The sequence below is a fragment of the Salvelinus alpinus genome, chromosome 3 (genome assembly GCF_045679555.1).
Source record: "Salvelinus alpinus chromosome 3, SLU_Salpinus.1, whole genome shotgun sequence".
In the NCBI taxonomy this organism is placed as follows: Eukaryota; Metazoa; Chordata; class Actinopteri; order Salmoniformes; family Salmonidae; genus Salvelinus; species Salvelinus alpinus.
The window spans coordinates 63,677,904-63,695,403 of record NC_092088.1 but is presented as its reverse complement, the minus strand read 5'-3'; the positions used below and the strand labels follow the sequence as shown (position 1 = coordinate 63,695,403).

At 47.9% G+C, this 17,500-nt stretch overlaps 1 protein-coding gene across 11 annotated transcripts in view; it reads left to right on the top strand.

Moving 5' to 3' along the window:
- LOC139571108 (slit homolog 1 protein-like) overlaps positions 1–17,500 on the top strand; it is a 174,411-nt gene that overhangs the window by 108,107 nt on the left and 48,804 nt on the right. For all 11 annotated transcript variants that reach the window (XM_071393662.1, XM_071393663.1, XM_071393660.1 and 8 more), the window contains exons 9-10: positions 3,786–3,933; positions 14,757–14,828. In XM_071393662.1, coding sequence (XP_071249763.1) covers positions 3,786–3,933; positions 14,757–14,828 — 220 coding nt within the window. The remainder of the gene's footprint in view (positions 1–3,785; positions 3,934–14,756; positions 14,829–17,500) is intronic.

Sequence of the window (17,500 nt, the reverse complement as noted above, 5' to 3'; positions counted from 1 at the left end):
ACACACACACACACACACACACACACACACACACACACACACACACACACACACACACACACACACACACGCGCGCGCTCGTACACACACACACACACACACACACACACACAAACACACACGCGCTCGTACACACACACACACGCACGCACGCACGCACGCACGCACGCACGCACACACACACACACACACACACACACACACACACACACACACACACACAAACACACACACACACACACACACACACACACACACACACACACACACACACACACACACACACGCGCGCGCTCGTACACACACACACACACACACACACACACACAAACACACACGCGCTCGTACACACACACACACGCACGCACGCACGCACGCACGCACGCACGCACGCACGCACGCACACACACACACACACACACACACACACACACACACACACACACACACACACACACACACACAAACACACAGTGAATGATGCTTTGAATTTGCATCTGATTCGTTACACATAGTGACTCGTGGACTCAGTATCGGTATATCTGTGTAGTTTTATTAATCCATTAAAGCAGTCTAGAGGTAAGTAGTTAAACGTTTGTCATTAGTGCAATGGGCCGTGGGTTGGTGCCAGGAGTTTTACTGTGTAATGCCTAGTATGTGATTTGAATCAGAATGACTGGTCTAATGCACACACACATGCAGGCGCCTCCACAAGCTACGAGTCAGCAGGGTAATGTGTGTGATCTGAATCAGTATAGCCAGCCATAGTGTTCAGAGACACAAAGACAGCTAGATATGCCATAGAGCAGTGGTATTCGAGGGAACTGCAGTGGGGTCACCAAAAATATATATATATATATACTGAGTATACAAAACATTAACAACACCTGCTCTTTCCATGACAGACTGACCAGGTGAATCCAGGTGAAAGCTATGATCCCTTATTGATGTCACTTGTTAAATCCACTTCAATCAGTGTAGATGAAGAGGAGGAGACAGGTTACAGAAGGATTTTTAAACATTGAGACAATTGAGACGTGGATGTGTGTGTGTGCCATTCAGAGGGTGAATGGGAAAGACAAAATATTTAAGTTCCTTTGAACGGGGTATGGTAGAGGGTGCCAGACACACCGGTTTGTGTCAAGAATTGCAACGCTGCTGGGTTTTTCACGCCCAACAGTTTCCTGTGTGGATCAAGAATGGTCCACCACCCAAAGGACATCCAGCCAATTTGACACAACTGTGGGAAGCATTGGAGTCAACATGGGCCAGCATCCCTGTGGAATGCTTACGTCACCTTGTAGAGTCCATCCCCAGACTAGTTGAGGCTGTTCTGAGGGCAGAAGGTGTTCCTCATTTTTGCAATACTCAGTGTATAGATAGATATACATATAAACAAATGAATATTATACTTTAAAAAAAATAAAAGTACATTTATTTGTTGGTTTCTTTTCATTTTGATAAGAGATGAAAATGCAATGAATTGAAGGGTATTTGTTCATGTAAAAATCGAAATGTACAGATTTTAAGATTGTTTCATTAGATTTGGGGTGGAGTGCAAAGAATTGTTGGGGAAAAAATCCCAGAAAAGTTTGAATACCACTATCATAGAGTCTATCTAGCACCATTAATTACCTCTAGGTCTGTGTGAAAGAGAGAGAGCTGGGCTGATTGCCATTGCTAGTCCCTAGATCTGTCTCAGTCCCATTGAGCAGTAGGACTTTCTCCTGTCATCAATAAACCAGGATGCGCACACACACACACACACACACACACACACACACACACACACACACACACACACACACACACACACACACACACACACACACACACACACACACACACACACACACACACACACACACACACACACACACACACACACACACACACACACACACACAGTCACACTCTCACACAGAGGGATAGGGAGCAGATCAAATATTCATAGTAGGAAACCCAGCAGATTAGTAATGCAGAGTAAATGAGGCCATTTAAAAGTCTGTTTCATACACTTTTCTAGGTTAGGCTGGAAATACTTGAGCAGTACACACACACACACACACAAATGGGCACACACGAACACTCGTTTTTGACAAGGACGTTACATTTTGAACAGGTATCGGGAGACAATGTCAGTGGGATGTGCATAATGTATGCAAATTGTGCCGTTTTCAGATTTTGGAGAACAAACGTAAGCAGGAAGCGAGAGAGAGACCAGGGAGGAGGGGGAGTTAGAGAAGAGACAGAGGGGGGTTAGAGGAGCTGAATTAGAAAAATGCCGTGAATTCCACCATTCAGACATGCTAGTCCATTATGCCATGAGATACGACTGACTTCTGAACGCTTCCCCAAGTTTACATCCAACTGAGAATGAGGAGAGAGACACTGATACACCATCTGACATATCACATGTTACTCTTCCTTTACATGCATGTCAAAACATTCAGGGGAATCTCGTCTGACTTCATTTGCAAGTCAATGTCTTCTCTCATGTATGTCTTAAGGTTCTGCAGCTGTCATAGTTGAGATACACACGCGTGGAAAAACCTTAACGCTGGTGAAAACCTTAACGCTGGTGAAAACCTTAACGTTGGTGAAAACCTTAACGCTGGTGAAAACCTTAACGTTGGTGAAAACCTTAACGTTGGTGAAAACCTTAACGTTGGTGAAAACCTTAACGCTGGTGGAAGCCTTAACGCTGGTGGAAGCCTTAACGTTGGTGAAAACCTTAACGTCGGTGAAAACCTTAACGCTGGTGGAAGCCTTAACGCTGGTGAAAACCTTAACGCTGGTGAAAACCTTAACGCTGGTGGAAGCCTTAACGCTGGTGAAAAACTTAACGCTGGTGGAAGCCTTAACGCTGGTGAAAAACTTAACGCTGGTGGAAGCCTTAACGCTGGTGAAAACCTTAACGTTGGTGAAAACCTTAACGCTGGTGGAAGCCTTAACACTGGTGAAAAACTTAACGCTGGTGGAAGCCTTAACGCTGGTGAAAACCTTAACATTGGTGAAAACCTTAACGCTGGTGGAAGCCTTAACGCTGGTGAAAACCTTAACATTGGTGAAAACCTTAACGCTGGTGGAAGCCTTAACGCTGGTGAAAACCTTAACGTTGGTGAAAACCTTAATGCTGGTGGAAGCCTTAACGCTGGTGGAAGCCTTAACGCTGGTGGAAGCCTTAACGCTGGTGGAAGCCTTAACGCTGGTGAAAACCTTAACGCTGGTGGAAGCCTTAACGCTGGTGAAAACCTTAACGCTGGTGAAAACCTTAACGCTGGTGGAAGCCTTAACGCTGGTGAAAACCTTAACGCTGGTGAAAACCTTAACGCTGGTGAAAACTTTAACGCTGGTGAAAACTTTAACGCTGGTGGAAGCCTTAACGCTGGTGAAAACCTTAACGCTGGTGAAAACTTTAAGACTGGTGAAAGCCTTAACGCTGGTGTGTGGGACTGGGAGAGTTTCTCTTCTATGCACACACACACACACACACACACACACACACACACACACACACACACACACACACACACACACACACACACACACACACACACACACACACACACACACACACACACACACACACACACACACACACACACAGGAATGGACACCCACACACACACACCACTTTCTCATTTCTAGTCATTGCCCAAATCCCCCTGGTCTGATCACTCTGCTGCCTATTCTGTAATCCTGCTTAGACTGGCCACCCTTAGCAGGACTTGAACCTCTCCCCCTCCCTCTCTTTCCCATTCTCTCTCTTTTTCTGTCTCCAGGTCACTCAGAGAGCTCCGGCTTGCAGCCCTGCAGCCTAGGAGGAGGTTCGTGCCCTGCCATGTGTACCTGTAGTAACAATATTGTGGACTGCAGAGGAAAAGGCCTCACAGCTATACCAGCCAACCTTCCTGACACCATGGCTGAGATGTAAGTACCACACTCTCTTGTACAGTATGTTGCCAATTAGCTGGCCTAAACACATCACCGCTGTTACCCATAAGCCCCTTCAGGGGAGGCCGAGTAAGGTGATATATTTTAGTGGAATCTAGGGATATCCACATCTGGTTGTTTGTGTGTGTGTGTGTGTGTGTGTGTGTGTGTGTGTGTGTGTGTGTGTGTGTGTGTGTGTGTGTGTGTGTGTGTGTGTGTGTGTGTGTGTGTGTGTGTGTGTGTGTGTGTGTGTGTGTGTGTGTGTGTGTGTGTGTGTGTGTGTGTGTGTGTGTGTGTGTGTGTGTGTGTGTGTGTTAGTTTACATCCCTATAATCAGCACTGATATCTGCACCAAATATGAACCCCTTCTAACCTCGGGCTCTGGAAGCTCTCTGTAAATCCCTAGAATGCAAGGTAAGGACAGAATCTCATACAGTATCTATTACTTACTGTAGTACAGAACCGCCATTCCAGATTCAAACCTCGGTCACTGAGGGGCCAAAAAGATGTGATGCCCTTTGACTCTTCTGGCAGGGTACTTTTAAAGCAGAAATGTTATGCCTTCCTGCCTGGCTTAGCTGCGTATCAAAGATATTACTTCTTAGCTTCACCCAGCCACTGTAAATGGGTCAGGGTTATTAGGGAACATGCTGGGTTAGTGTGTGTGTGTGTGTGTGTGTGTGTGTGTGTGTGTGTGTGTGTGTGTGTGTGTGTGTGTGTGTGTGTGTGTGTGTGTGTGTGTGTGTGTGTGTGTGTGTGTGTCCTGACCCTTGCTGGGTGGGTATTTATAAACAGCCCAGGCTCTTTAGGGGGCAATGAGACCCATAGACTAGTGGTCTATCTTTGCCTGGCGTCCCTTAACAACCCATAAACTCCTCAGAAGTAATTTCTCTCTCTCTGGTAATGTCCTTCTAGTGTCCCTGTGCCTTGATCTATGTAACCAATAAGATCTCTGCTAGAGCCAGCAGCACTACAGGCACATTAGCACATAGAGAGGAAGGTGAAAGATATATAGCTCTACTCACAATGTTCCATCCACTGCATTTATTGTTACTGTTACATAGAGATTTCATTAGTTTCTCACCATACAATAGTGAACATGTACAGTATTCATCCTCTTTGGAAAGCTGGTTTAGAATAAATCTGAATAAATGTTGTTGTTTTTCTCTTTTGCCACACCTCTATTCCCTCTCCCTCCTCTCTTCTCACCTCCTCACCTCCCTCAGTTCCTCCTTTCCTATCCGCCAGAGCTTTGTTTGAAGTTCTATCCTCACTGCAGTCTCTCTCTTCCCTTCCTCCTCTTTTCCCTTCTCCTCCCTCTTTCCCTCCGTCTCCCTCTCCTGCCTCTTATTCTCATCCTTCTGCTCCCTCTCTCGGCCCACTACCCCAGGCAGGTTTATGGGAGGTGGATCAGTGAGAGGAGGGGGAGGAAAGAAGGAGAGTTCTGTAATTCTCCACAGCAGGTCTGATGTGAGCTCTTGAAGTTCATTATAAAATCAGTTTCTATTACAGGGAGGCAGAGAGGCAGACTGGTGGATATCAAGGCCAACACTAATGCTTGGTTAATGAGCCACTCCAGTCCTGACACACACACACACACACACACACACACACACACACACACACACACACACACACACACACACACACACACACACACACACACACACACACACACACACACACACACACACACACACACACACACACACACACACACACACACACACACACACACACACACACATCCACACGCTCACACACACACTTCTCATTACTTACACATGGAGAGCTATGCGTCTCTCTGCTGCTTGTTAATGAAAGACAGTTTTATGTTCATGGGTTTTGAGACGTGAGGTCTGAAAACTGGAGAGATATTACAGCCCTCTGTAGTTAGTTAGTCTGTCCCTGGTAGGCCTGTTATGACTGTGGGTCTGTAGTTAGTTAGTCTGTCCCTGGTAGGCCTGTTATGACTGTGGGTCTGTAGTTAGTTAGTCTGTCCCTGGTAGGCCTGTTATGACTGTGGGTCTGTAGTTAGTTACTTTGTCCCTGGTAGACCTGTTATGACTGTGGGTCTGTAGTTAGTTAGTCTGTCCCTGGTAGGCCTGTTAGGACTGTGGGTCTGTAGTTAGTTAGTCTGTCCCTGGTAGGCCTGTTATGACTGTGGGTCTGTAGTTAGTTAGTCTGTCCCTGGTAGGCATGTTATGACTGTGGGTCTGTAGTTAGTTAGTCTGTCCCTGGTAGGCCTGTTAGGACTGTGGGTCTGTAGTTAGTTAGTCTGTCCCTGGTAGGCCTGTTATGACTGTGGGTCTGTAGTTAGTTAGTCTGTCCCTGGTAGGCCTGTTATGACTGTGGGTCTGTAGTTAGTTAGTCTGTCCCTGGTAGGCCTGTTAGGACTGTGGGTCTGTAGTTAGTCTGTCCCTGGTAGGCCTGTTATGACTGTGGGTCTGTAGTTAGTTACTTTGTCCCTGGTAGGCATGTTATGACTGTGGGTCTGTAGTTAGTTAGTCTGTCCCTGGTAGGCCTGATATGACTGTGGGTCTCAGCCCCTGAGAGGTTAGTGTACTGTGTATTTGTGTCAGATGGACTCAGTCTTTTTATTTATCTCACTAGGGGGCTGACTGTTGGCAACTGTAAAGATACAGCCAATTTCTTTCCAAAAACAGACCATGCCGTAACATTCTCAGTACTTCCCATAGAACAGGGCTCTACATTTTACTGCAGATGTAAATCACACATACGGTTTATTTTAAACGTGTCAATTATTGCCGTCTTCTCAAGGACCTCACATAGTGAGAGGTTTTGGTAAAAATGTTATGCTATACACACTGATAGTAATACAGTTGTTTGTGAATATGTCTCGGTTGTTTCCTGGGGGCTACAACATGAGACTTTCTGTCTCATATGTAACGGATGTGAAATGGCTAGCTAGTTAGCGGTGGTGCGCGCTACTAGCATTTCAATCAGTTACGTCACTTGCTCTGAGACTTAAGTAGGGTTGCCCCTTGCTCTGCAAGGGCCGTGGCCTTTGTGGAGCGATGGGTAACGATGCTTCGTGGGCGACCGTTGTTGATGTGTGCAGAAGGTCCCTGGTTCGCGCCCGAGGTCGGGGCGAGGGGACGGTTTAAAGTTATACTGTTACATTGGTGCCGTGACCCGGATCACACTGGTTAGTACTCTGCGGAAAAGGAGGAGGTCGAAAGGGGGGTGAGTGTAACGGATGTGAAATGGCTAGCTAGTTAGCGGTGGTGCGCGCTACTAGCATTTCAATCAGTTACGTCACTTGCTCTGAGACTTAAGTAGGGTTGCCCCTTGCTCTGCAAGGGCCGTGGCCTTTGTGGAGCGATGGGTAACGATGCTTCGTGGGCGACCGTTGTTGATGTGTGCAGAAGGTCCCTGGTTCGCGCCCGAGGTCGGGGCGAGGGGACGGTTTAAAGTTATACTGTTACACATAGAGCATGTGTCCTTAGAGTAGACTCCATTGTGTGTATGTCACCCTGTCTCTCTCAGCCCTAATGAAAACCCATAGCCTAATGAATAGAATTACAACTATTGATTATATTATACACACAGAGACAGACACCTGATGAATGGGTCGACGACAGGCATTGATTCCCCATGTCAAGGCTACTTATAGAAATTGTTTATCTTTGCTTGGTTGACTGGAAAAGGAGGGAGGGATAGAGAGGGAGGGAGGGAGGGATAGAGAGGGAGGGATAGAGAGAGATAGAGGGAGGGATGGAGAGGCAGGGATAGAGAGAGATAGAGGGAGGGATAGAGAGGCAGGGATAGAGAGGGAAAGATGGAGGGAGGGATGAAGGCCTCAGGCTTGGGCTAGAGGACAGAGGAATCAATATTTCTGTGTGTGTGTGTGTGTGTGTGTGTGTGTGTGTGTGTGTGTGTGTGTGTGTGTGTGTGTGTGTGTGTGTGTGTGTGTGTGTGTGTGTGTGTGTGTGTGTGTGTGTGTGTGTGTGTGTGTGTGTGTGTGTGTGTGTGTGTGTGTGTGTGTGTGTGTGTGTGTGTGTGTGTGTGTGTGTGTGTGTGTGTGTGTGTGTGTGTGTGTGTGTCCTGACCCTGATTGATTCCTCTGTGCCTCCTCTAATCTCACATGTTTGTCACCTGTGGTCTTTTGTCACGTTGGAAACAGTCCTTGGATGTACTGATTTGAGAAGGGGGGTGGAGAGATGAATGCTGTCTGGAAGGCTTTTGTCCCACACTGACATACTCACGCTCAGACACACACTCAGACACACTCCTATATGATAAAACCCATTCACACACTTAATGCACTTCTCAAACATTTTCGGACACAATCGCAAACACGCACACACACGCATGCACACACTCACACAGACAGTCAGTCAGCTTGTTCTCCAGACAGTGTTTTATACAGTACCCTGGGATCTCCTGCTCCAGACATGATGATAGATGGAACTAAAGCCACTTGGCAAAACACCCTGACTCACTGTGGGGACATGAGACCACAATGCTGTGACACACACACACACACCCACACACACACACACACACATACACACACACAGAGAACATGACTACCGCAGGAATCTGTGGTCTGGAATCACAGCTATCCTAAGAATGTCAATTATACAGCTCTATCTGTCCATAAATAAAGGCCCATAGCTTTGAATCAGAACATTCTTCAATGAAATATATGGAAACCTGAAACTGTGTTATTGAGGGAAGTCATTGAGTATGCAAAAACTCAACATGTACCATTTACCTCCCATTAATGGACACACACAGTACCATGTGAATGGACACACACACACACACACACACACACACACACACACACACACACACACACACACACACACACACACACACACACACACACACACACACACACACACACACACACACACACACACACACACACTGAAAATTGACATTTACCCTAAGTCCCTAACCATAGTGGGTGGCGTGTGTGTGTGTAAATCTACTCTGGTCAGCAGTCAGTAACAGAATTCAACAGCATTAAAAGTATGTGGGATTTATCCTGTTCACTCCAATCACACTCTGAGCCAGACTCTACAGTCTAAAGCTGTCTACTCTGCTTATCTAGCCAGGTTTAAAATCATATTTTATCAAACTAGACGCCCTATTACAGCATGCAGCTGGACTTGTGAACAGGAGTGGCTTTGTTATTCGAAATGTTCTTGAAATTATGCGCATGTGGCTCTTTTACTATTTTAAATATGTGGCTCTGAAACACTGATAATATCCCTGGAAGTTTTTGAAATAAGGCTGAAACTGATAATATCCCTGGAAGTGTTTTGAAATAAGGCTGAAACTGATAATATCCCTGGAAGTGTTTTGAAATAAGGCTGAAACACTGATAATATCCCTGGAAGTGTTTTGAAATAAGGCTGAATGATAATATCCCTGGAAGTGTTTTGAAATAAGGCTGAAACTGATAATATCCCTGGAAGTGTTTTGAAATAAGGCTGAAACACTGATAATATCCCTGGAAGTGTTTTGAAATAAGGCTGAAACTGATAATATCCCTGGAAGTGTTTTGAAATAAGGCTGAAACTGATCATATCCCTGGAAGTGTTTTGAAATAAGGCTGAAACACTGATAATATCCCTGGAAGTGTTTTGAAGTAAGGCTTAACACTATGGTACTGTCAGAAACGTAAACAGGAAGTACCCGTTGTAAGGACTGTTCAGTGTTAGTCTGACCGATCAGAATCTATGCTTCAAGATTGTTTTGATCACGCGGACTGGGATAGAGTATTTTATTTCAGAGCACTTCTCATCCATTTTTACCTCTCTGGCTGATAAACATGCCAACTCAAGCGACTCAGAGTAAAAAGCTGAACTACCTCATGGTACTCTCAGACCTCCTCTTGAAAATAAATCAAGCCTGAGCCAAGACTAGACAAACTGTCTCGTTAGCTGATTGGCTGCTATTTAGGCAATTGAGAAATAGATCACTGCCTCGGTCAAACAGACCAAATCAAACTACTTCCTTAGCGCTATGACAGACTCAGTTAGTGATCCCTTTGAAAGAAATGGTGGTCATGCTGGTCTTGTCCAGTCAGTTGACTGTTATTCCCACATACAGCCTCCAGTTGCCTCGATGGATGATCAGTCAACTTCACATGACTTGGGAAATGGTAGTCAGGGTATCTTTTTGGCAACTCACAGAAATAGAATTTCTTGCTGCCTTAATAGGTATTGACATCAAGAAGTCATTAGGGACCGACAATTTGGACTTGTCTTTGCTTAAGTATACAGTGCCCCTCATGTCAAAATAAAGGTTCAATTAAAATGTCTGGGTTGCCTCTGAGAATAGTATTGACATATACACTGACTCGTTGACTGAGTTCATCAGGAAGTGCATAGAGGATGTTGTTCCTACTGTGACGATCAGAACTTATCCAAACCATAAACCCTGGACAGATGGCAGCATTCACTCAAAACTGAAAGCGCAAACCACCACATTTAACCACGTCAAGGTGACTGGGAACATGGACGAGTACAAACAGTCCAGCTATGCCCTCTGTAAGGCAATCAAACAGGCAAAACGTCAGTACAGAGACAAAGTGGAGTCACAATTTAATGGCTCAGACAAGAGACGTTTGTGACAGGGACTCCAGACAATCACAGATGATAAAGGGAAAACCAGCTACATCACAGACACCGATGCCTTGATCCCGGACAAGCTAAACACCTTCTTTGCCCACCTCGAGGAAAACACAGTGCCACACTTACTTCTGTCATCATGTAGTGCTTTGAGAGGCTAGTTAAGGATCATATCACCTCCACCTTTCCCGACACCCTAGACCCACTTCAATTTGCTGACCGCCCCAACAGATCCACGGATGACGCAATCACCATCGCACTGCACACTGCCCCATCCCATCTGCACAAGAGGAAAACCTATATAAGAATGCTGTTCATCGACTACAGCTCAACATCATAGTTCCTTCCAAGCTCATCACTAAGCTCGGTGCCCTGGGTCTGAAACCCACCCTGTGCAACTGGGTCCTGAACTTCCTTACGGGCCGACCCCAGGTGGTGAAGGTAGGAACCAACTCCTCCGCTACGCTGATCCTCAACACTGGGGCCCCACAAGATTGCGTGCCCAGCCCCCTATTGTACTTCCTGTTCACCCATGACTGTGTGGCGAGCCACGGCCTGTTCACCCCGCTACCATCTAGAAGGCAGAGTGCATCAAAGCTTGGACCGAGAGACTGAAAAATATTTTATATCTCCAGTCAATCAAACTTTTAAATAGTCACCAATAGCCGGCCACCGCTTTGTACGCTGCCCTGAAATTTAATCAATGTTACTAGCCGGTTTCCCTATGTACATAGTCATTGAACACTGGTCACTTTAATAATGTTTACATACTGTTTTACCCACTTCACATGTATATACTGTATTCTAGTCAAGGCTCATCCTATATAACTACTGCTGTACACCTTTTCTATTCATATATTGTCCATAATGTCTATACACACACCATCATATACATATACTGTATATTTATATTCCACACTGACATTGCTTGTTCTAATATTTCTACATTTCCTAATTTCTTAATGACATTTTTTGTGTTTGCGTGTATTGTTTTGTATTGTTAGGTATTACAACACTGTTGGAACTAGGAACATAAACATTTCACTACACCTACGATAACATCTACAAAATATGTGTACGTGACCAATACATTTTGATTTGATTTGATTTACTGGTGGGCCTCATTCCTATCACTCCACCCATTTGGTCCCAAAACCCAAACCCCAACTTCCCCAGCCCTCTCTCTAGACCCATTCATATTTACCAGCTCTAGCCTTCCCCAGCCCTCTCTCTAGACCCATTCATATGTACCAGCTCTAGCCTCCCCCAGCCCTCTCTCTAGACCCATTCATATTTACCAGCTCTAGCCCTTCCCCAGCCCTCTCTCTAGACCCATTCATATGTACCAGCTCTAGCCCTTCCCCAGCCCTCTCTCTAGACCCATTCATATTTACCAGCTCTAGCCCTTCCCCAGCCCTCTCTCTAGACCCATTCATATTTACCAGCTCTAGCCCTATCCCAGTCCAATCCCACAGCCCCTGCCCTGGCCACATCCAGAGCCCCATCCCCCGACAAAGCCACAGCTCCAGGTCCATGCTGCCCCAGCCTTGGCTGTTTATCTGTAGGTCAGTTGACAGCTTTTAAAACTGGGCTTAATGAGACTTAGATGGGTTAGAGGACTGGAACAGAACAGGAGAGAGACAGCTGTCTGCATGCCCTGCCACACCACCACTCAACCACATACACACTGGCAGCCGTGTACACACACGCACACACACAACAGGGTTCAGAGCCCAGTCCTTACTGGCTTCAAGGCCTGTTTCTCCTTAACATCTGAGACTGATTACAGTACATCTGTGACTCTCAGTTTCCACCGTTAGGAAGTGTGTGTGAGTGAGAGAGTTAGAGACAGAGACAGAGAGCAGTGCCACACACACTTTTTGTGATCTGTGATGTCTGGAGTCTCCAGCATGTTCCTCTCTCCTCCATGTCTCTCCCTGGTCCTCTCTCCTCCATGTCTCTCCCTGGTCCTCTCTCCTCCATGTCTCCCCCTGTTCCTCTCTCCTCCATGTCTCTCCCTGGTCCTCTCTCCTCCATGTCTCTCCCTGGTCCTCTCTCCTCCATGTCTCTCCCTGGTCCTCTCTCCTCCATGTCTCCCCCTGTTCCTCTCTCCTCCATGTCTCTCCCTGGTCCTCTCTCCTCCATGTCTCTCCCTGGTCCTCTCTCCTCCATGTCTCTCCCTGGTCCTCTCTCCACCATGTCTCTCCCTGGTCCTCTCTCCTTCATGTCTCTCCCTGGTCCTCTCTCCTCCATGTCTCTCCCTGGTCCTCTCTCCTCCATGTCTCTCCCTGGTCCTCTCTCCTCCATGTCTCTCCCTGGTTCTCTCTCCTCCATGTCTCTCCCTGTTCCTCTCTCCTCCATGTCTCTCCCTGGTCCTCTCTCCTCCATGTCTCTCCCTGGTCCTCTCTCCTCCATGTCTCTCCATGTTCCTCTCTCCTCCATGTCTCTCCCTGGTCCTCTCTCCTCCATGTCTCTCCCTGGTCCTCTCTCCTCCATGTCTCTCCCTGGTCCTCTCTCCTCCATGTCTCTCCCTGGTCCTCTCTCCTCCATGTCTCTCCCTGGTCCTCTCTCCTCCATGTCTCTCCCTGGTCCTCTCTCCTCCATGTCTCTCCCTGTTCCTCTCTCCTCCATGTCTCTCCCTGTTCCTCTCTCCTCCATGTCTCTCCCTGGTCCTCTCTCCTCCATGTCTCTCCCTGGTCCTCTCTCCTCCATGTCTCTCCCTGTTCCTCTCTCCTCCATGTCTCTCCCTGGTCCTCTCTCCTCCATGTCTCTCCCTGGTCCTCTCTCCTCCATGTCTCTCCCTGTTCCTCTCTCCTCCATGTCTCTCCCTGGTCCTCTCTCCTCCATGTCTCTCCCTGGTCCTCTCTCCTCCATGTCTCTCCCTGGTCCTCTCTCCTCCATGTCTCTCCCTGGTCCTCTCTCCTCCATGTCTCTCCCTGGTCCTCTCTCCTCCATGTCTCTCCCTGGTCCTCTCTCCTCCATGTCTCTCCCTGGTCCTCTCTCCTCCATGTCTCTCCCTGGTCCTCTCTCCTCCATGTCTCTCCCTGGTCCTCTCTCCTCCATGTCTCTCCCTGGTCCTCTCTCCTCCATGTCTCTCCCCTGTTCCTCTCTCCTCCATGTCTCTCCCTGGTCCTCTCTCCTCCATGTCTCTCCCTGGTCCTCTCTCCTCCATGTCTCTCCCATGTTCCTCTCTCCTCCATGTCTCTCCCTGGTCCGCTCTCCTCCATGTCTCTCCCTGGTCCTCTCTCCTCCATGTCTCTCCCTGGTCCTCTCTCCTCCATGTCTCTCCCCTGTTCCTCTCTCCTCCATGTCTCTCCCTGGTCCTCTCTCCTCCATGTCTCTCCCTGGTCCTCTCTCCTCCATGTCTCTCCCTGGTCCTCTCTCCACCATGTCTCTCCCTGGTCCTCTCTCCTTCATGTCTCTCCCTGGTCCTCTCTCCTCCATGTCTCTCCCTGGTCCTCTCTCCTCCATGTCTCTCCCTGGTCCTCTCTCCTCCATGTCTCTCCCTGGTCCTCTCTCCTCCATGTCTCTCCCTGTTCCTCTCTCCTCCATGTCTCTCCCTGGTCCTCTCTCCTCCATGTCTCTCCCTGGTCCTCTCTCCTCCATGTCTCTCCATGTTCCTCTCTCCTCCATGTCTCTCCCTGGTCCTCTCTCCTCCATGTCTCTCCATGTTCCTCTCTCCTCCATGTCTCTCCCTGGTCCTCTCTCCTCCATGTCTCTCCCTGTTCCTCTCTCCTCCATGTCTCTCCCTGGTCCTCTCTCCTCCATGTCTCTCCATGTTCCTCTCTCCTCCATGTCTCTCCCTGGTCCTCTCTCCTCTATGTCTCTCCCTGGTCCTCTCTCCTCCATGTCTCTCCCTGGTCCTCTCTCCTCCAGACCTGTTTATTTTTCCAGAGGAGATGTTATGACTCACACACAGGACAGGAAGAGATCTATATTAATGAACCAGGGGAGAGGAAAGACACACGCAGATGCACGTGCACGCACACAGAGACACACACACACACACAGACACGGACACGCACAGAGACACACACACACATACACACAGCAGGGATTAAGATAGTTGGCAACAGCTGACCAATTACCATGTGTCGGCAGTGATGTATGACTACTCTGCTTTGTTTCTATAGTGGACTCTGTTGTTGGTTTATGACCTGATGGTATCTATACCCCTCTTTCCCCCATCTTTCCCCCTTTCCTCTCTAGTCGTCTGGAGCAGAATGGGATCAAGTCAGTTCCTCCTGGAACCTTCTCTCCATACAAGAAGCTGCGCAGGATGTAAGTATATACGCTGCTCTATAGGGCTGAAGTACACTAAGTACACTTCCTCTAGGGCTGAAGTACACTAAGTACACTTCCTCTAGGGCTGAAGTACACTAAGTACACTTCCTCTAGGGCTGAAGTACACTAAGTACACTTCATCTAGGGCTGAAGTACACTAAGTACACTTCCTCTAGGGCTGAAGTACACTAAGTACACTTCCTCTAGGGCTGAAGTACACTAAGTACACTTCCTCTAGGGCTGAAGTACACTAAGTACACTTCCTCTAGGGCTGAAGTACATTAAGTACACTTCCTCTAGGGCTGAAGTACACTAAGTACACTTCCTCTAGGGCTGAAGTACACTAAGTACACTTCCTCTAGGGCTGAAGTACACTAAGTACACTTCCTCTAGGGCTGAAGTACACTAAGTACACTTCCTCTAAGGCTGAAGTACACTAAGTACACTTCATCTAGGGCTGTGATGAGTAGAAGCCCCTGCCACATACAACTCATGTCTGACACAATGGCTAGCAGGCATAAGTAGGGCAGAGAAGAGAGGATCAAACCTCTGTCTTCATTCCAGCACTCGCTAGTTAGGGCTGAAGTACACTAAGTACACTTCCTCTAGGGCTGAAGTACACTAAGTACACTTCATCTAGGGCTGAAGTACACTAAGTACACTTCCTCTAGGGCTGAAGTACACTAAGTACACTTCATCTAGGGCTGAAGTACACTAAGTACACTTCCTCTAAGGCTGAAGTACACTAAGTACACTTTCTCTGGGGCTGAAGTACACTAAGTACACTTCTTCTAGGGCTGAAGTACACTAAGTACACTTCCTCTTGGGCTGAAGTACACTAAGTACACTTCCTCTAGGGCTGAAGTACACTAAGTACACTTCCTCTAGGGCTGAAGTACACTAAGTACACTTCTCAGTTTCATGTCACAACCCCAAAGTACCATGTCCAGACTAAGAGCGGGAAGAGGTACAGGGGTGATGGCTGCAGAAGGCTGCAGAAGGCTACAAGCTGAAACCTCTCCACAGTAATAACACCTCTCATGTTTCAGTGCTACCCGCTGGTATTCTCAGCCTGGTTAGAGTGTCTGACTGCGAAGGCACACTGTAAACTGTGGCAGAGATGATTATGGATATGATGATTATATTATATGATATGGGGGAAATGAAAGAGTGCTGGAATGAAGACTGAGGGTTTGTTCCTCCTCTGTTTCCCTCCCCCTTTCTGCCCTACTTACGGGGGTGGTCCAGTAGTATTTCAGCCTCACCAACTACCCGCCAACCAGCCTACCCTTAAAATACATGGGTTACTGGTCACAACTAGCGAGTGCTGGAATGAAGACGGAGGTTTGATCCTCTCCTCTCTGCCCTACTTATGCCTGCTAGCCATTGTGTCAGACACGAGTTGTATGTGGCAGGGGCTTCTACTCATCACGGATGACAACAAGAAAGCCAGTCACGTCGCAGACACCAACGCCGCCCTACCAGATGAGCTAAACACGTTTTTCTCACGCTTCGAGCATAACAACTCTGAGCTGCCGAGGAGATCCCCTGAGGACAACGAGGGATACATGCCTACGGTCTCCACGGAGGACGCATGTAAGTCATTCAAGCGTGTTAACCCTCGCAAGGCTGCCGGTCCAGAGGGCATCCCTAGCCGCGCCCTCAGAGCATGTGCAGACCAGCAAGCTGTTGTGTTTTCTGACATTTTCTCTTTAGCTCAGGGCGTTATCCCCACCAGTATCATCCCCATGCCCAAGAAAGGGAAAGTAACTGAACTGAATGATTACCAACCGTAGTACTCACTTCTGTCACTTCCGTCATCGTGAAGTGCCTCGAGAGGCTAGTCAAAGACTACATCACCTCCTCCTAAGCCGACACACTCGACCCTCTCCAATTCAACTACCGCCCATTGCAATCGCCATCACACTGCACACTGCCCTCACCCACCTGGACAAATGGAATGTTCATTATCTACAGCTCGGCCTTCAATACCGTAGTGCCCTCTAAGCTCACCACAAAGCTCTGGCCCTGGGACTGAACTCCTCCTTATGCAACTGGGTCCTGGACTTTCTGACAGGCAGTCCCCAGGTGGTGAAGGTAGGCAAAATGATCTCCTCCACACTGATCTTCAATACGGGGACCCCACAAGGGTGTGTCCTTAGTCCCCTCCTGTACTCCCTGTATACCCTCGACTGCGTGGCCTCACATTGTTCCAACTCCATAATCAAGTTCGCAGAGGAGGTAGGCACTCTGACGGTGTGGTGCCAGGTAAACAACCTCTCCCTCAATGTCAGCAAAACAAAGGAGCTGATTGTGGACTTCAGCGACTGTCGTGCCTGTCCCCGAGGGCCCTCACAGTGTTCTACATGAGCACCATCGAGAGCATACGGTCGGGCTGCATCACCGCCTGATACTGCAACTCCCCCGCCGCAGACTGCAAGGCTCTGCAGAGGGTGGTACGCTCAGCCCGAACACACCATTGGGTGCACACTGCCTGCTTCCATCACTCAGACGCGGGCAGTAGAGGAGCAAAAACTGTTATACTGGCCAATAGCTTCTACCCCCAGACCATCAGGCTGCTGAATAGCCACCACTAGTCAGCTACCTGCTCCCCCAGACTTCCTACTACCCCCCCCCCCCCAATTCAATCGCTCATACTCTCAGATATG